Source organism: Beta vulgaris, chromosome 9 (genome assembly GCF_026745355.1).
Source record: "Beta vulgaris subsp. vulgaris cultivar EL10 chromosome 9, EL10.2, whole genome shotgun sequence".
Classification (NCBI taxonomy): Eukaryota; Viridiplantae; Streptophyta; class Magnoliopsida; order Caryophyllales; family Amaranthaceae; genus Beta; species Beta vulgaris.
The window spans coordinates 45,975,569-45,997,351 of record NC_079210.1 but is presented as its reverse complement, the minus strand read 5'-3'; the positions used below and the strand labels follow the sequence as shown (position 1 = coordinate 45,997,351).

Here is a 21,783-nt window from a genome sequence, read left to right as displayed (position 1 = left end):
GGCCTGGGCTACCATTATTAGGGCCCTGTTAAAATTCTTAAACTTGAGCCCTTGACTCATATTTTAAAAGATTGCACAAATTATTTAACCAAAAACTTGATTAAATTATATTAAAAAATTGTAAATTATACAATAAACCTAAAGAGAAAAAAGATGAAATATAATCGAATTTTTTCCTTGAATAATGCAAAAGTGAGTTTCAATCCCCAAAATATGCCCAAAAAAAAAATTCCCTGCGTATCGTCCACGTAGGACGGCACGCGAAACTATTTTTTTTTTTGTTTTTGCCACAAAACTGTATTTTAAATAAACCGCTACTTTATAGCGGTATTTATGCTATCTCTCAAGTAGCGGTTTACCTAAAATGTTACATGCACTATCAACTCTAGTTGGGATTTCAGTAAACCGCTACTTAAGTAGTTTAAAACAAAACAAAACAATTTTTTTTTTTTTTTTGATACTTCAAGTAGCTTACTTAAGTAGAAAAAAAAAAATTCTCGCGTGCCGTCCTATGTGAACGATACGCAGGGAATTTTTATATTTTTGGGAATTAAAATCCACTTTTACATTATTCAAGAAAAAAATTCAAATATAATCTCTTTAAAAGTGTTGCTCCCTTGTTTTGAAACAATATCATCAATAGCATATTCAATGTAAATAAATATAGAAATTTCTTGTGTCCAAAATAAAACCTAGAATTTTGGGAATAGAAGTAAAAAAAAATTGAGTTTGGATCTTATTTTGGGTATACTGTCTTTTAGTTGATATACATAAGAAAAAACATAGTAATGTTGGATCTTATTTTATTCGTCCCAATTTGTATTTTTCAAAAATATAATTTTTATATTTTTTTCATATATGTAACTCAAAATATTGGTGTTTGAAGTTGCATTTTGTAAGTTGTGAAAAAGCAAATGTAAGACGATGAATGAAAGAGAATGGAACAAGTTTGATTCCGGAGAGAAAATTAGGCAAAAGCTAGATGTATAAGTGTGGATTATCTAATACTAGATAATAATTAGTTTAGTAATTATCCCTTGATCAATGCAAGACTCCATTTTGTTACAAAACAAGTCAATACCTTAACGTTTATGACCATATTGGAGTGAATTGAATTTCAGCCAGTCTTCCTTGGTTTATCTGCATCTCCTTTTGCAGGCCTGGACAACAATGTTGTATTACAAGTTTCTGAAGGGAAGTGAGGTTCTGCATTGATCCCGGAAGCGATTTAAAGGCAATGCAATACTCGACGGACAGAGATTGAAGAGATGATAAGCAGCTGATCCATTCTGGTAGACCTTCTATATTATGACACCCAAAAAGCTGGAGTCGTTGGAGTGAGGTCAAATGCTGCATCCCCTTAGGCAGACTCGTCATATTTTCTAGAGCTTGAAGTTCAAGGGAGCGAAGATTTTGATCTAGGGATTTCCATGGCATGCCATCTTCGTTCTCATCTTCTTCGGATATGATCAATTGATTGTTACTGGACATTTTAAGCGATTCCAAGGTAGTGAGATACTCCAAACCCCCTGAAAGCCTTCTTAGATTACAGCAACCCGAGATGGTAAGGCTTCGCAGGGAAGAGGCGAAACTTTTGAATGCTTCCTCAACTTCTGATAAGCTCTCCATCTCCTTATTGTCTTTTATGTCAAGGGAAGTAAGACATGGTGAGTGTATTGAGTTCAGAGAACTCACATTATCTATTACCACCTTCCTTAATCTAACATCATCTTGTGAATTTCCTGCAGCAGTATTTACTACAATCTGCAACTTTTCATTGTTACCACAAAACTCCAAGTCTTCTAGGCTCGGACAAACAGGAAACGATGTCAGATTAGGACAGTGTCTGATTGACAATTGACAGAGACGGGGAAATCTCAGTGTTCTCCTCAAGGTGTGATCATCAGCAGCAGCAGCACTGTCGTCCTCTCTCCACCAGCCTTTCAAGCTTTTGAGATACATAATCTTAAGAGATTCAAGCGAAGGGAAGAATGTTGTTACATCTGCTGTACTTGTATTAATCTCCATGTACTCCAACTTTTCCAAAAAGACAAGCTCCAGTGATTTCAAATAAGGTAGTTCACTCAACAAAGGCATCTGCTCCAAATTACAACAATACTCAAGGTTGATCTTGACAAGATATGGGAGGGACATTGCCCAATTATCTTCTGCTCTTCCCCACCTTGGAATTTGGGTACCTTCATACCCTTCCAAGATGAATCCCTTGAGGTTTACATGTGGCTCCATCTTTTCTATGACAGCTTCTTGGTCGACACATCCGGTAACTTCTCCATCAAAAACAATCCTAACCTCGGTGAGATGTTTCGTGTTCTTCAAATACCCTCCTCTCTCATTAATGTCCCCCACACTTCTATAGTTTTCACCAATTTTGATGTGGAGTTTGCCTTTTATGCTGATGAGAGGTTTTAAATCTTTGAGCTCCCCACCATATTGTTTCTCACTGGAAATTATCTTACCCATACCCACAACAAAGAATGGTAGCACTCTAAGATTAGTCAACTTATCCATGCCTGAAGGCATGCTAGTTAACCTTTTACAATATTGTAAATCCAAGTGCCTAAGTTTTATCAGTCTACTAAAATTTATTGGCAACTCCTTCAGATAACTGCAACAATCTAAAATTAACGTCTGCAGATTATGCAGTTTCGTAATTGAATCAGGAAGTACATCGAATTCATTGTCAGAGAGATTTAGATACCTTAAATGCAGCAGCTTTCCTATTGAATCAAGTGAACCATCAAGCCCTAAACGTTGCAACTCCAACACCCTCAGGCATGTCCACTTTCCTACTTGTGTACGCACAAAATTATGATACTGATGAGGATGAACAAATGTGTGGGATTTTCTCGAAATTTTCGTGGCATTTTCCTTACCAACGAAAGACATATGACGAGTTTTATCTATCATGTTATCTGTAATACTACTCACGACAGAAAGTTCCTTCCTTCCCACTTCTTGAGAAACATCATGCATCAAATCATGAATTTTAACTGAGTTTACACAACCATATTCATCCTTCTTTACATCTTGAAAAAAACATCTGCGTAACAAAGTCAAAAATTGCTCCTCTGCAGCTTCTTCTACTCTTTGATCTTCATCCGACTGTACAATGCAACCGTGTGCCATCCAAAGGCTAATCAACATCTCCTTTTTTATTTCGAAATCCTTGGGAAACACTGCGCAATGACTAAAGCAACCCTTCAACGATGATTCAAGATTGTCGTAACTAAGCTTTAGTATAGACAAAATCTTATCATCAAATTTATTAACTTTAGCTAATCCACTCTCTTCTAACATATGCCACTTACTAATGTCCTGACTATATAAAAGACTTCCTACCACCTTCAAAGCAAGAGGAATGGTATAACAATTTTCAACAATCTTCTTCCCTATCTCAACGAATTCAGGATGATTTTCTTCTTTATCACCTTTGCTAAATGCTGTCATCTCAAACAACTGCCATGAATTCTCTTGGGACAAACCTTCCAACTTATAAGCATTCTTATCTCCTATAATCGTCGCTGTCATCTCTGAACGTGTTGTTACCACAATCCTACTTCCCTCTTGACCCAACATCAACAATTTTTCCAATTCAAGCCACTTCTTACGATCCTCATTCCATACATCATCAAGAACAAGAAAGTATTTCTTTCCTTTTAATTGCGCTTGAAATTGATTTTGCACCAATTCCATTGTGGATGAACCATCAAACTTCTGACAATCAACTAATTCTAAAATCTTACAAAGAATTGTCTTAACATCAAACTGCTCCCCATCCTGATCAGACACACAAACCCACAACCTCAAAGTCGGAAACTCAACTTTAATCTTTTCATCATTGTACACAAGTTGAGCAAGCGCGGTTTTTCCAATCCCTCCAACACCCACAACACTTATGAAACGAAAATCTTGATCAGTCACATCATTATCTAGCAACATACTTACAACCTCTTTCACATCATTTTCTCTTCCAACAATATCCTTAACATCGACGTAAGAATAAGTCTCTTCCCTTCTCCTACCAATAGGCTTATCATAGTTAACATTAAACCCAAACTTTGTATGGTTATCAGCAATAGCATTCAACCTCTTCTTGATTCCCTTAACTTGGCAAGACATTCGATAAGCTTGACCCATTGGGCTCTTAGAAGTAAAGAAGCAATGCACCTTTTCAAAGAACTTACTACTTTTGCTTAATGGTTTAAGCTGCTTGAGCTCAGCAAGAGTGAGGAACTCATCGAATAGATCATCAGCATCATAAACAGCATTCTTAAGCTTTTCGATATAGTCACGTTCTTCGTTAGAAAGCTCTCGTCTGGCCTCTGCGTCAAGGAAAACTTTCCTGATGGTAGAGACAGTTTCTTTGAGGTGTTCAAGGTGAGATTTGTAACCCCATATGTCACATATTTCTTTGATGATCTCAGTTCCAATTACTTCAATGAGCTTTTCAGCAATGAAGGCCATTTGATTTTCAGTGAAATGAACAGATAATGGGAATACAAGGGATGAATATGATGATAAGAAGGAGGTACTTTTGATGATTTGGTTTATTGCTTATCAGTGCTTACTGCTGAATTGTGATGTAATATGCATCTTCCACTTAGTTTCAATAGAATGGACTAGAATTGGGGATTTGACTATTTCTCCACCCCATATTTCACCTCCCCAAGAAAAACACGGTATTAGATGTGATTACGACTTGCAATAATGGAGTGATATTTTGTATAAATTTACTGTGCAATTGGTCAAATATCCTAACAAGAAAAATCACGTTCTAGAAATTGCCTATAACCAACAAGCAACATCGAGTCTATCATCCCCGGTCCAAATGCTGATGCATGATCAATTGTCATGGCTCGTAATGTGATGGTGCGCTCACGACACTAGAGCAACCGAGGAAAGCAGCAATTAGTGATGACCACCTGCGGAAGAATAAGATCAAAGCAACTTTTATATATATATAACTCTAATGAACAAGTGTTGTAACTCTAATCCAATCATGTGGTTGAGATTCATTCTCATTTCTCATGTAAGAAGCATTCTCATGTGATCTTGCTCATATAAATATATATACAGGATAACTAAGAAGGATGCTGTTCAACTTAGGTGTTGTTTGGTTGACATTGTTTAGCATAGAAAGTTGAAATTCCTAAGAATTGAAATTTTTTGGTATTGTTTTGGTTGACAAATTCATGAGAAGTAAAACATCCTACAAAGTTTCACTTCTCACAAAATGAAAAAAAATACTTACCTAAAGCCCTAAGGGACCTCGATAAACGGAAATTCCTAAGAAACTTTTACTTCCCATGAATCACCAAACAATATTTAGCAATTTCTACGAAATAGAAAAATAAATTTCCAAAAAATTTACACTCCCTATATTCAACCAAACGAGCACTTAATTGGTAAAATCTTGAAATTGCCTAGAGTTGAAATCGGATACATTATTGCCCTATTTGGTTCCTTGTCCGCCAAACAAAGATAAATAGTAACCCACTATATTTTAAAACTTCTTTAAAATTCCAACCTCGACAGGTTAAAATAGGACTAATCTGAGCATAACCTTTTTCTCTAGGAAAAAATAAGAATCTACATTGATAATGAGTACGTTGATAAATGTTCAATTGCTACCTATTTATAGTATACGAAGACAAACAGATCCGTACATGGAAGCTTGTGGTCTCTATGTGTATTCATAACCAAAAATATACTTTTACATTTGTGTTTGTTTCTACAAACTCTTTATGTCCTCATGGCTTTCGTCGTAATTGAAAGTCCAGCCGGGAAAATCAGCCTCTGAAAACAACAGCGTTGGAGTTGCTTTATAAAATGCAAGAGGAACTTGCTTTACCCTTCTTCGCATCTGTAATCAACAATTTCAACACTTTCAAAAGGGTTATAAATATGCTGGATTGTGTGATAATTTAGTCATCAAGCACAGTTAAATATTCTACGACTGTTCCAAATTGTGCAAATACTCTTCCACAGAAAGTTGATTTAAGGTATTTTCTATTCTATTGTTCAGCTTTGATTATGCTTCCATCAAGCTAAACACAAATCAAAAATATTTATTTTTTTCATCAAAGCTACAAGAGCAAAGTTCTTCTTTTTAATAAAAAATTCACATCCCAACAAAACTTAATATCTGCTAAAGCAGAATGATCATCAATCTCTTGTTAAGATTAAAATTCTATAATTCCACGATCGAGATAAAATATATAGATAGAGATTGGAAAGAACAAAGGGAAAATATACCTTGATGAATCATCTTATCACATTGCTATTGGAACACTCTTAGTAGCACATCAGGATTAAAGAAAGAGAAATAACAATATTAAGTGCCTTGAACTTAGCAACAAGAGCAAATCAAGAGTGTTTTTTTATCTTTCTTGGTCGAAGTCTCTTGCCTACTTGTGATTTTGCTTTCTTGGCTAAGTTCAAGGTGAATACTATTTACTTCTATATCAATAATCTCTCAAACATCACAATTATTACTTGATGTTCTGCAAGGAGTGCTTCAGGAGCAATGCAGATACAGCATTCATCAAGATATTTTTTTTCCCTTTAATATCTGTTTCAAAATATTTTTTATTGGTATCTCCAATTCTCCATCATAGAATTTAAAGCTTAACGGAAAAGGCATCAATGTTCTGTTCTAGTGTTCTGTCACCCAATATTAGGTTTTCTTGCAATGTGCTCGTTTTCGTTTTAAAGGCCTTCTAACACTGGGAAATAAACAGTTTTGATTTGTTTTAGCTTATACATAGAATAATAACCAAAGTAACAAAACCAGACAGAAAATACCTAATATTAGCTTTTCCTAGGTTTACTGAAGTAAGATTACCTCCTCCCTGAATATTGTAGCATATGAACCAGAGCTAAAATCACCAATTGATACTTCTGTAGTTTTAGCTCTCACTGTCAAATCATTCTCAAGTGATAAAACAAATCTACACAAGAAACGCAGGACATTACATAGTAAGAATAATGATGTCTAGATAAGATGGAACTGTGAATTTCACATCATAGTGAAGGCCATAGCAGTGTGTACCTTGATACAGGCGGACAATAATGGTGACGCAGTGTATCTATCTCCCAAAGAGAACTCCCTGTTTCAAGTACTTTTGTTATTGCATGCACACTTAAGCACATAAATGATCATTTCAACCAAGCAATTTTCATAATTCTCAAGAAAAACAACACATGGATCAAAATCACAGCCTGCACCAGATAAAATATATGGGTTGAAGATTCTTACTCATGGCATTTGACTTCATAGGATCACTTTCTTCGTCATTGAACAGATCAACACCTTGTTTTTCTCTGGTCATATCAACACCAGTATTTCCATCAGAACTAACAGACTCTTGCCCAGATTTTGTGTCATCTTGATCAGTTTGTTCAGCAATTTCCTATAAAGATAGGAGATATAAATTTGGAAGCAGTAAATTTCAAAATGTGTAATAGCTCCCAGAATATTCAAGAGAAAGGCAAGGAAAAGCCAATGATATCTATAGAACTTCAAATTATGTTCCAATCAAGGACCAGGATATCCTACCTTGACAACCTTGTAGTTGAGTTTATACCTAAGGAATTCCATGCAAAGAAAAAAGTAATTCAAGCAGAACGCTCCAGTAATAACTAAAACCAGGCTTTTCCATCGACCAGCTAAAGGTACTCGTGCAAGGAATTTTTTGATAAAGTTCAAGGCATGTAAGTATTCAACCACTCTGGAGAATCAACCCATTCATTGTCGAACCCTACTCAGCGGAATATGGGGGTACTTATTTTCACTATAGGCTACGCGTCACAGAACTTTTGCCTTCCAAGTTCCAACTCTTTGTCCTTTTCAAGTCAGGGAGTGTAACCTCAAACACTACAAATACAGTAACAAAAGCCTATATACAAATAAGTCCACATCAGCAACACGAGTCAAGATTTTATATTTGCTAGTAGTCCATATAAATCATCTTCCACCATTTTCTTTTGTCAACCCCTATTTGCTTCCACAAAATTACTTCATATCATTTATAATGCGTTGTATAAGAGTCACATTTACCTACTCCCAACTTCTTCTAGAATAGACAAGATCCCAACTCTCCACTACCCTAGTAGATGTCTCACATGTCCCCACCAGCATAACTGATTCTCTCTTATTTTATCCTCAATCTGCAACTATAAGGCTCTTTCGAATATCTGTCACGACTTAAGGTGTTCGCACACATCCATCTCAACATGAACAAATGGGGAACATTCACATCCAATGCTACTACAACCTGGATCAATTCCCTCTCATTACTAAAATTGCACATCAATGTCCTACGTTGTGCTCTGACTTAGTCTAAACCTTTGAGATTCTAATGATTTTTTCATCGCTCCAATGAATCATTAACCCCACCTATATTCTCGTCCACCCATCTGCAAACAACTTACTCAATTATATCTCGTCATGGATAAGTCAAGTTACTACATCCATTCTTGACTACATCCATCATTGCCCCAACACAGGAAAGGACTTGATGCAATCACTGATGTAGTATTGTCATATGAAAATATGTCTTAATATTTTTTTTCGCGTCCTGACAAAGGTCCTTAGCTATGGCAATATATATAGAAGGTATACCCTTCTTCCAAATTGACCACCAAAGGACATCTCTTAAAACTTACCATAAGCCTTCTTTAGGTCAACAAAAATCACGCGGAGTAATATTCTATCATGTCTCATGCGATGAATGACCTCTATAGTGATCCGTACTGGCATTCACCCAGATTGGTACTCCTATTTGCTTGCACATTACCCCACTCGTAATGACCTCAACCCGACGCAGAAATTTACTATTCTCTCCACAATTTCGAAGATTGTTGGTGGAATGTTGCGAGGTTCATTTCTCCTAGGTTTTGGACCCATATTGCAACAAGCAAATAGCAATCAAGGGGGAAACAAACCAACCACAAGCAAAAACAACCAAGTCACAATTTTACCACAATGCCTAAGATCAAGTCACAAAGATCACCAAATAGCAAACCACAAATATCACCAAAACCACAATATCAAGGTAAATAGCACTAAGAATTAGCACTCGAAAACGGGGGTAAATTCACAATTACACAAAGTAGTGAGAAAGAGAGATGTTACCTACAATGTCGTGGGAATAAATCACGCAAATAGAAATTTTTCCCAAATCATTTTCTAGGGTTTAAAGAAGGATGGAAGAAAATAAGGGTAGAACTTCAATGTAGTAAAAAGATGTGAAAAGGAAGGATGGAGAAATTTGACAAGAGTGGTGCGAAGAAAGAGAAGGAAACAATGGAGTATGCAAAAGAGGAAGCAGGTTTAGAGAGGGGTTCGAAATTGGGGAGGGGTGCTCGAAATTGTTGTGAAGAAAGGGAGAAAATAAACCGAGTATCGTGTTTAAAACAACGAGCAACATAACGACAAGGACATGTCAAAACTAACACGGACTTGTTGGATTGCTGCTTGCTTCTTGATTTTTCGAGTGACACGAACGTGTCGTTTGTGACACGTCCGTGTTGACTCAAGGTGACCCGGCGATCCTGCACCTACGAAAGGCATGATCCCTGGAAGCACACCCTCTTAATCCTCCCCCGATGCTCCTTACCCCACCCCGAGTATGTTCCTAGGAGTGAGAAAGTAGATTTTGAAGGCTTGTAGCTTGAATTATGGCAAAATTTCAGATTATTATGCAGAATCTTTATGATTCCTTCATTGTTTAAGTAATAACTCTCCTTTTCTCTAACTTTATGCTTTCACTTTTCTACTATTATGACTTTTCGTTTTATTAGCTTAATGCTTAGACTTTAATTATATTTAGCTTGATCTCTTACTAATTTCTAGTTTCCTAGTTTAATCTTGTGATCAATCTTGTGGTGGTTATTTATTTTAACCTCTCCACTTCTACCTTTGTGTTAGAACATAAATGTTTAATTTTTCTTCCCCTTTGATTAGCATCCTTATAATGAATAGTGAGTAGTTAATTAGCTAGGGGGATAGAGTGAAAACCCAACCATGATTGTCCTTCGGCAATTGAGATTGGATTTCTTAGTGAGCTTGCTTGATTAAACTATAGCATGGTTAAGCTCTTCTAATCCTCGTTTCCTTCTCCTTGATCACTTGAGTTTTGCATCGGATCAAAGTTGATTGAGCTAGGTTAGCATGAGAGTGTAGCCTATCAATTTCTATCATTAACTAGGACTAATTCAAACTTTAGGGTATGTTACTAAGGGACAAAAGTAATTATTTGATGCCTTGAGAAAATCTCCGCCGAAGGGGAGTTGTACGTCAAGTCATTATTTAATTCGTGTTGTGTTCATGCATTCCATGCTCTTATGCCTAATTCATGAATGAGTTGAGTTGAAACCTCTATCCCCTAACATTTTTCCCTTATTTGAAATTCCTATAACTAGGGGTGTGAATTTTCGGATATCGAATTTGATCTGATCCGAAAACAACAGATATCCGATTTATCGGATCAGGAAAAATGTGATCCTTATCTGATCCAAAAAAAACATATATCCGAACTTTTGGATATGCGAAATTTTGGATTGGATAATCGGATATTCGAGATCCTAGTTTTAAAAGTCGTGAGGCGTCTCGTGGAGCAAGGCGAATGGGCCCGCATCCCGGACGGGGTGCACCTTTGGTGCAAAAAAACTTAGAAATAAAAAGTAAGGGCATTGTAAAACTTGAAACAACATAAACATTATATTAAAGACCGATAAAAGAATATAAGAAAATATAGATCATCACAAAATGCCGCACAAGTCAAAATTAATTCTAAGTAGAAACGAAAGCAAACAAATATTTGAAATTCTCAATCAACAAGTTATAATTCAAATTATTCCTAAAAGAAAAGGTTACATCCAAATAAAATTCTAAAAACTAAGTAATGTAGGAACAATATATAATATAGTAATGGAACATAAATGTCTAATATAGTCGGCTAGTGGTGCCTTAGTGCCTACACAAAAGAGAAGCTTTTGTTTTTTTTATCAAAAGAATGTTTGAAAATTAAAAAACATTGCTTAACTCACTACCTACCTCATACAATCAGTGCCCTACAAGATATGAAGTGAGAGAGAAGAAAGAAAGAGGAAGAAAAAAGGAAAAGAAAGTAAAGAAGAAGACAAAAAGAAAGAAGACGAAGAGACGAAATAAAGAAAGAATGAAGAAAGAAGAAGACCGAACGAAATAAAGAAGAGACAAAACTTACCATCGACGAGGAGATAGAGAGAAGATGGCGACTACCGCCGAGGTGATGACCACCGGTGAGAAACTACATGATGCATATTTCTAGGTTTCCAAAGGAAAGGTCGAGCAAATACCTACTCGAAAACCCTAAAAACGTGGAAACATTTTTAAAAAGAGGAGAGGCAAACGCCTCCTACACCTCGCGCCTTTTGAGAAGGCGCAAAAAGCAAGTGCCTCCGTGCACCTATCGTTGCTCGCCTCGCCTAGGTTGTTCAAGACGTTTTTCTCGTCGCCTAAGCTCGCCATGGGTGTGCTTTTTAAAACTAATTCTGAGATCTGCCAATATGTATTGACGTAAGAACCAACTCTCAAGCTGCCATATTATATAATTGTGCTCTTAGTACTAAATAGTTATTAATACCATCAGAATCTGCCATCCTCATGTAACTTGCTTTGGCTGTTTAGAAACATTGCCAATACTCAGAACTTTTAGGAACAAAGCCAAAACTCATTCTTAGAAGAGAGAGAGAAAACTCTAAACTTTTAGAAAAGTAAACAAGAAAAAAAATTCACTACTTTTCTATAACACCAGTGAAAGAAACAGGAAAAAGATCAGAGAGGAAGCCTGAGGAGGATGGCGGGAGAGTGAGGAAGATGGTGAGAGACTAAGGAGGACGGTGGTAACCAACGATGGCTGGACATTGGAGGACGGCGAGGGACTGAGAAGGAATGGAGTACTGGAGCCTGGAGGACGGCGCCAGAGACTAGTGGAGTATAGGACTTTCGGCCTTCATTTTAACTTTTAAGCGCAACAGAGCAATGAACAGTTGAGCATCTTAAAGGCCCAGTGTTTTTTTGTATTTCGGATTTCAAATAATCTGAATTCAAAATTTATGAATTGTATCCGACCCGATAACCCTGTTTTTTCCGGATATCCGATCTGACTTATCTGAAAATCAAAAACCGAATCGGATATCCGATATTTCGAATCGGAATATTCATATCACACTCCTACCTATAACTGCTAGTACTGGTAAATCAAAACCTCTTGCACGTGATTTCGGTTTAGCTTACAATCAATTAGAAATTTCGGTGTCTACCTAGTTATTCCCCGTAGAGATGACCCTTACTTACTGTAAGCTAGTGGTCTAGGTAGGTTTATTTGATTTAGGTGTTTTACTCAACTACCAAAATATCCTCTTTCAGCTATCCATCTATCCTTGATCTCTCTAACAAGGAACATATTTCACTATCAAGAGATTCTTATTCTAGCACTTGTCTTCTTTTAGCTATCTTATAGTATTTTTTTTAACCATCCAATGTTCTAATGCTTAAAATGGTATATATATATATATATATATATATATATATATATATATATATATGTATGTATGTATGTATAAAGTAGGGAGACCCTGTTATCCAAGATAAGTTAATGTTGCTAATATTTAGAAACTTCCTAAAATGGAAGTGTTCTTATTTAGGATGGGGGAAGCATAAAACTAGAACAAGGTAATCACCTAATGCCAACTACAAATAGATCGAACACATACAAGTAAGAAATAAATCCACATTTTTACATATTTAATTGTAGCATAAATACTCTACCTGATGAACCAAACAGTTGATTGATGGATGTCTCCGCAAAAGATTGTGGACCAGAGCTATTATAACCAGCGCCCCCGACGGAGGGACTCCAAGAGAGAGTCTACTCAACTTCTTTGTAAAAGCAGCTGCCAGATACGCAGGAAGAAGTGGAGATTTCAAACAAGAATCGAGCAGCTACATATAAACACTCATAACATAAGTCCAAAGGCGACAATTAAAAACTGAAGGCAACTACAACATTAAAAATCCGAAGTACCTAATCTCACCTCAAGGAATTTTGCACGGTGTTTAGCCATAAATATTGAAGGTATCAAAAGCGCATATAGCTTCTCATAAAAGTTGGGATATTCCAAGCCATACTTTGTCATAAGAACAAAAAGACCACTTAAAGCCATAACACTGACAACTCCACCAATGTCATAGGACCTTGTCAAGAAGTCACTGCAAATCCAAAAAAGGAATTAAAAACTCAAGTACAAAGCATTTGAAATTTTGGGCAAAGAAAAAAAGGAGGAAGTCAGTATTTACTCACCACAACATTACAGGATTTGACAAAGAAGGAATGACTGCCTGATGCAGATTGATTAGCACCTGATCATCACAGAAAGCAAAAAGGATAAATGGCAGCCAATTAACAGGTAATCATCCACAAATAGAGGACATTATTATAAAAATAAAAAACAATTTACATAAAGCATGATGTCTGTGCAGCCAAATTGTTGCTACTTGCAAGAATCCAAATTGGAAAAACTTCCTTGTTCAGGGGTTTTGGAAGCTTCTAGGAAATACTACTGGTCAAAACCTTCTTGGTAGTTGATCAATCCAGCTCAACCTTCAAAACGAGTCAGGGAACAACTCAGGCTGCTCCTACTGACAGACTGTACCAAATGAACGGAACAGGTGCATCCCTGAACCAGTCTTGACCTCAAACAGCCAGGCCACAGCTAACCAACCCCAAGATTAGAGTGGTCCAGGCTGTAGCCAACTCTATCCATTGTCTTTAGATGCCAAAAAGAAAAAAGGAAGAGAAATCCACCCAATATTGGAAGTATTTTATGTTAAATCCCACCCTAACATGTGAACAGAACTCCAACAAATATGTGAACAAACTTCAACAGCCTATTTTGCCTGACATAGAATGACTGTTACACCGTTACAATAATAAATCCTATAAAATTTGCAAGGAAGATCACCTACTTTTACCATGATAATGAAATCTCACCCCAAACATCTAATTTTGTTCATAAACATTTCCACTGGATACCACCTCTAAAGTGGTGATAGATGAGAAAAAAAATATTATGAAGAAAATCAAAATTAAGGGGTTGAGAAGAATCCCCATGCAGAATGAGATAATAGTTTTATACATAATTGTACATGACTTTATAACCATCACCAACATCTATTACCATCTAAAACAGGGCACAAATATCTTTATTTTGCATTCACATCACTACAAAATAAAAGGCCTGAAAGAATAAGCAGCCTTACCTCCTTGTAGACTTCAAGAGGAAGTGGTAACCTAAGAAATGACATCCATGCCTTGGTAAACTTCAGTTTCATCTTTTTGGAGACAATGACCAAAGAAACATCCTGGAACACGCCAAAGTTTATGATAGATAAAAAAAAACAGTCATACCATATAATTGAAGGGTCCAAAAATAAGCAAGTCACAGATAGTAATACCTCAATTGTGCACAGAAATAGTTGCACACAAAACTTAAGCATATATTATTATGAAAAGAAAAAAGAGCCAACTAGAATAGCCAAATTTAGAAATTTTCAATCTGAAAGGTGCTGAAAAAGTGAAAGGAATAAGTTACTGTCCAAATGGTGTGAGAATCTACATGCGTGGATAAGCGACAGCAGGAAAAAGAGTGACTAGGAAGGGGGAGGGCTAAGTATGATAGAAGGATGACTAGGATCATCATATTGATAAACAATCCTAACCAAAATGAAACAAATGACACAGAAAGTGAGGAAAAAAAGAGTAGAAATAAGACAATGTATCATCAGTTATCTTGAGATGATGTTACTTAGTAGAAAGTACTCCATTAAAAGTAATCAATTAAATTTCAAAGAAGAAAGACAAATACAGTGACTTACTCAACAACACTAGATGCTCTTCCCAAAAAGAGGAAATACAAAAGGAGAACCAATACTTACGACACTATTATAGTAAGCAAGTCCTTTAGTATGTTGTTACACTCTGTGATCTAGTGTACCCTACCCTTCCACATAAGGGGTTATAGCCCTTTTTCTTCACCAGTTAACACAGCAATAAGTTCTAATCGCCTATCAAGCGAGCAAATCGGTAAGAGAAGTCCATTTAGCATGACAACTGAACGTTCAGAATAGACACAAGATGTAGAGAATATATGAAGGCAACTTTATTTGATTCATTATGAACAGGAAAACATTGTTTCTGGAGGAAATGCAGAAGTGCTAACATTTCTAGTAGATATTTCTGCTTGTTTCTGTGTATCTTTGCCTTTTATATGCTCAGGTTGCTCCTGAAGACCGCATTCTTTGGATAAGAAACCTAATACAAAGAAAAGTCACCAACAGCAATATCAGAATGCAAGACCATAGGACAAAACACACAGAAACTTAATGGACAATAGAAGCCAACATATCAATCAGAAAGGGATATCCACCTGCACTCCACATCTCAATTGCAGCATCTTTATCCACGTTGCCTAGAGGAGGAATGCGGGATAAGATAAAGTGGATCTTCCTTATGGAGCACTCTAGGCTGTTGTAGATAAAACATTAAAAAGTTTAGGAAACTAGCAAACCTCATTTCATAATACAGCATGTCCTCACAGAAACTAAAACCAACTTAAACTTGGCCAACATTACAACTTCCACACCCTCAAAACCAGGTTTAATTTAATTTTGGGTCTCATTGTAACCTTATGTTTTTTTGCTTTTTACATTTGGTAAACAAACTTAAATTTAAATTTCATTGGTAAACTATGGTATTGTCTTTGGTGGTTCTGTGACCTTAATGAGGTCAACCTTTACAAAAAAAACCATTAAATCCATCACCCCAATCCCACCACACCCCCGCCCCAACCAAAATCACCACCCATCCAGCCTACACTTCCCCCTTTTCATGTCCTTTGGAATCCAAGCCAAATGCTCTCAATTTAAGTTGTCAAATTTTCCCAATTGAAGAAGTTCCATGAACTCTTACACTAAATCCATTATTTATTTTCGTAAATTAATGTTTGAAATGATGGAAGAGCTAATTTATGGTGGATGTGCAACTCTTCCTTGCTGCAGGCCACCATTCTCCCCGTCTTTCATCTCCTGAATCAAGGCATTTTTTCTAGTCGTACCATTATTGCCAAACTAAATCTTTAAACCTAATTATCTATCTTCTTTTGATGATGCTCTTGTCGACTCTTTTGCAAGCACTTCGAGCAGCCATCAGAGATGTTGTTCCCTCGTCGTTCTGCTGGATGTTGTTGCTCTTCTCTTATTCTTCTTGCTGTTGCTGTGTTGAGTTTGTGGCTTCAAAGCCACTTGTTCTACCCTTTTCTTCAAAGCCATCAGAGCCCCAAGGTCTATGAAAAGTGAAGATTTGGCCATATACTGTTGTTTTGAAACTTCAATTTTAGAGGTGGGGGTGAAAGTCGGACTTGCACTGGTGTTGGTTTTTGGGATGTTGTTCCCTCGTCGTTCTGCTGGATGTTGTTGCTCTTCTCTTATTCTTCTTGGTGTTGCTGTGTTGAGTTTGTGGCTTCAAAGCCACTTGTTCTACCCTTTTCTTCAAAGCCATCAGAGCCCCAAGGTCTATGAAAAGTGAAGATTTGGCCATATACTGTTGTTTTGAAACTTCAATTTTAGAGGTGGGGGTGAAAGTCGGACTTGCATTGGTGTTAGTTTTTGGGGTCTTAGGAGCGATTTAAGTGGGGAAGATGTGATGCCAGCATGGAATCTAGCTTAGCTTCCCTAGATCTTCACTCAATGAAGTTTCACCAAGGGTTCTAAACTAATTTAGAGGCTTCACTCACCTTTAGTTCGATTTGGGAGGTTTTGAAAATAGATTTAAATTAGCCCAAACTCTCTAAAATTAAACTTCAACTGTTAAATTTAAGATTCTTATTTTTAGATTCACTCTCTAAAAGCAATAAAGTCTTGAAAAATATGTTCAATACTCAAAACACAAAGAGCGAAATTTATAACTCAAAAACTTATTTTTTTCATGAAACAATGGGCCTTTAAATAAGCATTACAAAGGGAAGAGATTCTAGAAAACATTCTTAAAACCTAATAATCACACGCCTAGATCAGATTCAGGAAAGATGTGCAAATTTTTCTTAAAATCTATCATAAACCAGATGACCAGCTAAGGGGCAAGGAAGTCTCACCTTGCTATGCAAGTAAACTAAAATCAAGGAAGACTTGATCTTCTTTCCTAAATTATAACTCCTTGACACTAAGAAATTGACTTGGACTCCAAGGAAACCGAAATTATAGGGATTTCCGGCCCTTTACAACTAACTATGATACTTTAATTAACTAACTTAACTAGCACTAAGAATTAAAAGACGTCTTATTAGTTACATGTAAAACCTTCACTTTGAGAGTAAAATAAAACCGTGCAATTATTCTAAGAAAGCGATTTAAGATAGTTGCTGCATATAAGGGGGGGTGGGGTAGGGTAAGGGTTTTTCACAGAATTATAACAATTTTAGCACATTAAGGTTACGGAACCACTAAAGACAATATCACAAGATTATCAATGATATTCATATTTAAATTTGTATACCAAATATAAAAAGCAAAAAGTGAGGTTACCAATGAGAACCTCCCTTATTTTTTTTCTCGGCCAATAATCTATCTATGGATACACTACACAACTTTACACCATATTACAAAGAGACAGACCTTTTTGGACACAATCCACTCCTTATTAAGGCACTTCCTCAAAAACCATCACTCAAACAAAATCAACACTATATGCCTTAATCCTACCTATACCCCGCATCTATATAAATTCTTTTATAATCCATACTAAAGATAAGAAGAAAGACCATCTATGCAGAATAAAGAAATGATATCCGGAATTTTAAGAGTGGGGGAGAGACGAACCAGTTAATTAAAGAATGCACCTTTTCTTTTCCTTTTTGGATTAAGTAACAATTAGTACATACACAAAAATCCATGAGGGTATCAACCCAATTATAAAAAATAAAATAAAAATGTCCTCCACCAAACTTTATATATTTGTCTAAAAAATCATTATAACCAAATTGACCAAAACCTTTGTCATTATACTGGAGTGAACCATATGCTTTTCCGTATAAAATTAAAATCTAGCAAGAAATTTTAGAAAATCTCTTAGCTAACTGCTGCATCTCTAAGATGAGCAAGGTCAAGGCAATGCAGGGCTCAGACATCGAGCCATAGATAGATCCAAAAAGGAATAGATACTAGGATCACAGGAAAATGATAGGAAAAAGGGGGGGTAGTAGACCCGCAGAATCAAGAACAACAATAAACTAACCTTGCTTTTGAGTCATCTCCCTCTTCAATCACAGATTTGTCACCTAAAACAAATTTGGATCAGTGCTTGAAAACTATATTGACATTTCACAGAGGAAGGCTGGTAAGAACAGCCGCTTACAAAAGCATATATAGTCACGTAAAGATAGAAAATTAAGTACCTGAACTATTGTTTGACTCCAGAGTTTTACACAGTTTTTCAACAGTAATGAAGGTAAAGTAACTGCAACAACAAAATTTTCAACAATTACATGACAAAACAGATAACTGTTATATCTTGACATTGTCACCCAATAAAGTCATCAGATGCCAATGACTACAATAACTCACACGGATGAAATTCCACCTAAATGCAGAGTCTATGCTTTACCTAGTACAGTGGAGTAGAGGATTGAAACTCAATGTACCAACGTAGTCTACAACATTAGCTTTCTAAAAACCTAAGCACTAGCTTCCCCCTTCCCCAAGGGCCAAAGCATATAAGTACTTCACAAGAGGCAAGGAAATCAGAAAAGGGTCATACCGTACATCAATGTACTTAAAATATGTTGATGCTAATGATTCCAGTAAATATTCAACATCCAAGGACGAATTAACCTGTCATCAAGTAAGAAAATAGGTAGATTTTCATTATACAACAATCCTAATTTTAACAGTAAGCTGCACATTCGCTAATTTAACAAGGTGCAAAACAAAAGTACCATAACATAAGTAAATTACTCACAATTGCCTGAATAAGCTTGTGATATAGAGCAGAAAAAAACTTTCCTCCATTCCCGAGCTTCACAAACTCCATCAATGTATCCAATACAACCTCCTAACAATCAAAAACAGCAAAATCAATTATCCAGACAGATATTACAGTAAAAACAAATCTCCATAATAAAAAGAGATAAAGCTACAGCCACAAAATTGCAGAGGTAACAAAATTGATTTACTATTCAACCAATAAATTGCAAATAGCATCAGTGTAATAAAATGCACAATAGCTCTATGTATTAGTGTGTGCACCATCTAAGTTTTGGCAATTTCGTGAAAGAACAATGCTACTAATACATCATCGAAGAAAGGTGTAATGATCCGCTTACTAAAATATAGTCAAAGAGAGAAAGTGAGTAGCTCAAATTCAATATTCTCATAAAACCGCCAAAACACACAGTCGTGAGTTCCTTTCCAGCTAATTATCAAATTACAGTCAATAATGACAAGTAATTGCAAAATTCTATACAAAAACATAGGCAAATTCTCATAGAATCGCCAAATACTAAAAGAAAAAAAATCAACAAATTCAAAATAAATTGCAGCAATTTCATCAATACACAAAAGAAAACCGAGAAACTTACACGAACAGTCTCCTCGCACTGAGGAGAAACGGCGAGAACGATCAAAGACTTGACGAGTTCGTCGAATTTAGAGCGAAGCCAAGTGCGGTAAACGACCTCGGGGTCTGAAGCAACGGTAGCGGCGCCATTGGAGGAGGAGAGAGAAGATGAAGGAGGGAGAGTGGAGATAATAGGGGAGAAGAACGACTGAAGAGAGATAAGAGATTCAACTATGTAAGAAGGAGGTGAAGTAGGAGAGATGTAGGTGAGAAGAATAGGTAAGTTGTTGACGTGAGCTCTTGAAGAGAGAAGTTGATGACCTAGGGTTTTGAGGTCTGAACGACTGCGTTTCTGTATCTTCTTCTGATGCTGATGCTTCTTCGTTTTAATGGCGGTTTTGGATCGCTTCGGCGCCATTGATGAGGGAGAATAGTGGAGTGTTGGAAGAAGAGGAGAAGAGAAAGGGTTTAAGGTTTTACGGGGTGAGGGGATTTGGGGTTTAGGGCTTTTCTCGCGCAATTGCAACGACGAAAATGCCTTTATTTTTACAATTTCTATTTATCGTTTTAAAATTATTTAAAATCGCCTTAAAAAATAAGAATTACATTTATAACATTTACTCTTTTTTTCCTAAACTACTCCACCATCCACCTTCTACCACCATCACCCCATTGCCACAACCACCCACTAGCAGTCCCCACCCCCACCAACGGCCCCACTCCCACCAACTGCCCCACCCTCGTGCAAACCACCACAAGCAAGTCGCAGAAAAAAAAAATTAGTCTCTTCCATGGGAGAAAAGTCCAGCTTGGACATTTCTGCCATGGTGGAAACATCTGGCCTGGATTTTTCCACCGTGACGGAAATGTAAATTTTTTTTGGGTTCTTTGGTGGTTTTACGTTGGTTTAGTTGGTGGTGTGCGTGGCTTCAGTGGTGGTTTGCGTGGTTTCGATGGTGGTTGTGGGGATGGAGGTGGTGGTTGTGGAAAAGAAAAGAAAAAAAGGAAAGTGTAAAGTTGGAAAAAGTTTGGTGGAACTGGGACGATTTTAAGTAATTTTAGGCAAGGTTTGATTAATGGCTACAATGAAATTGCAGTCGCTATAATTACTTAAATCTCAATCTTTTATATAAACTTATTATTTTGTTCATTAATTTTATTAATCTAAAACTTATTTTTTAAGAAAAGTAAAATAATACTCCGTAGCTTTTAAGGAAAAAAGAAAATGAAATATAAACAAACAACTGAACGTTTAGAGCAACTGTAACAGGTGACTAAAGGTCCCTGCTTGCGATTTCTTAAAAGTTGGAGCTACTTGCTTTGTCATCGGAGTGGATTAGATGTTGTAGTTTCGAGAAAGCAAGTAGCTCTATAAAGCTGGTGGCTTTGTTCAACTTTTTTGTGGGCCCTACTTGTACATTTTTGCTTCCTACTTTCCATCTCACATTCTATCTCACTTTTGATTCATTAAATTAGTGTGGACCTAATGCTAATTCATGTGATTTATGGAAAAAATGATCACTATATTAAAAAAATAGATACAAAAGATTAGTAGATATATATATTTAAAAAGTTTGACTATGTGAAAAAAAAAGGTTACTATGTCACAAAGTGAAAAATTTATTATGATAAAATAATGTAAGAAAGAGTGACTATATTAAAAAAAAAACGATCACTATAATGTATAGTAACTGTATAATGTAACCTAAGATTTTAACAAAAGGGTACTATATGAAAAAAGGGTCACCATGTTAAATTAGTACTTTTGGTCGACAATAATATTATTGTGGACCAGGTTCATGCAAGACTAACTTTTTTTTTTTTAATAATAAAATAGAGATATTATTACTCAAACTTTTACATCGATAAATATGAAAAGTAAAAAACGGGTAAATTAATAAAGGATGGGGGAAGTATCGAATAATGCCTCCATTTCTTTTTAATCTACCCACTTTCTTTTCATGGCCTTATTAATTTACACATTGTTGCTTTTACTATTCCGATAACATATCTCATATACTTTTTCATTTCCACTCATGTCATCTACTTTTTAATATCTTAACCCATTTTTTAGTTTCTCTTCCTACTTTTTTAGTTGTTCTCTCAT

General features: G+C 36.1%; 2 protein-coding genes across 2 annotated transcripts; both read right to left on the bottom strand.

The window, feature by feature from the left end:
• Positions 1 to 929: 929 nt before the first annotated feature.
• Positions 930 to 4,731, bottom strand: LOC104904069 (disease resistance protein RGA2). The gene has a single exon (XM_048636765.2). The coding sequence runs from the start codon at positions 4,483 to 4,485 to the stop codon at positions 1,090 to 1,092; it is 3,396 nt and encodes a 1,131-aa protein (XP_048492722.1). The 5' UTR covers positions 4,486 to 4,731; the 3' UTR covers positions 930 to 1,089.
• A 768-nt stretch (positions 4,732 to 5,499) lies between these two features.
• Positions 5,500 to 20,204, bottom strand: LOC104904068 (protein NUCLEOLAR COMPLEX ASSOCIATED 4). Its single transcript, XM_010692245.3, has 15 exons — positions 19,699 to 20,204; positions 19,080 to 19,172; positions 18,879 to 18,952; positions 18,517 to 18,578; positions 18,357 to 18,399; positions 15,496 to 15,593; positions 15,289 to 15,380; positions 14,330 to 14,431; positions 13,371 to 13,429; positions 13,105 to 13,279; positions 12,839 to 13,012; positions 7,280 to 7,433; positions 7,073 to 7,130; positions 6,866 to 6,971; positions 5,500 to 5,884 (listed from the first exon to the last, which is right to left on the bottom strand). Exons 1-15 carry the CDS (start codon positions 20,092 to 20,094, stop codon positions 5,753 to 5,755), a joined length of 1,818 nt encoding a protein of 605 aa, XP_010690547.1. The 5' UTR covers positions 20,095 to 20,204; the 3' UTR covers positions 5,500 to 5,752.
• Between the last annotated feature and the right edge of the window lie 1,579 nt (positions 20,205 to 21,783).

Coding starts and splice junctions, on each gene's coding strand:
- LOC104904069 (XM_048636765.2), bottom strand. CDS start 4,485: ATGGCCTTCATTGCTGAAAAGCTCATTGAAGTAATTGGAACTGAGATC.
- LOC104904068 (XM_010692245.3), bottom strand. CDS start 20,094: ATGGCGCCGAAGCGATCCAAAACCGCCATTAAAACGAAGAAGCATCAG. Junction 14,432..15,288: donor CAGAAATATCTACTAGAAAT/GTTAGCACTTCT, acceptor GGCGTGTTCCAG/GATGTTTCTTTGGTCATTGT. Junction 7,434..12,838: donor TCAACTGTTTGGTTCATCAG/GTAGAGTATTTA, acceptor CTATCTTTATAG/GAAATTGCTGAACAAACTGA.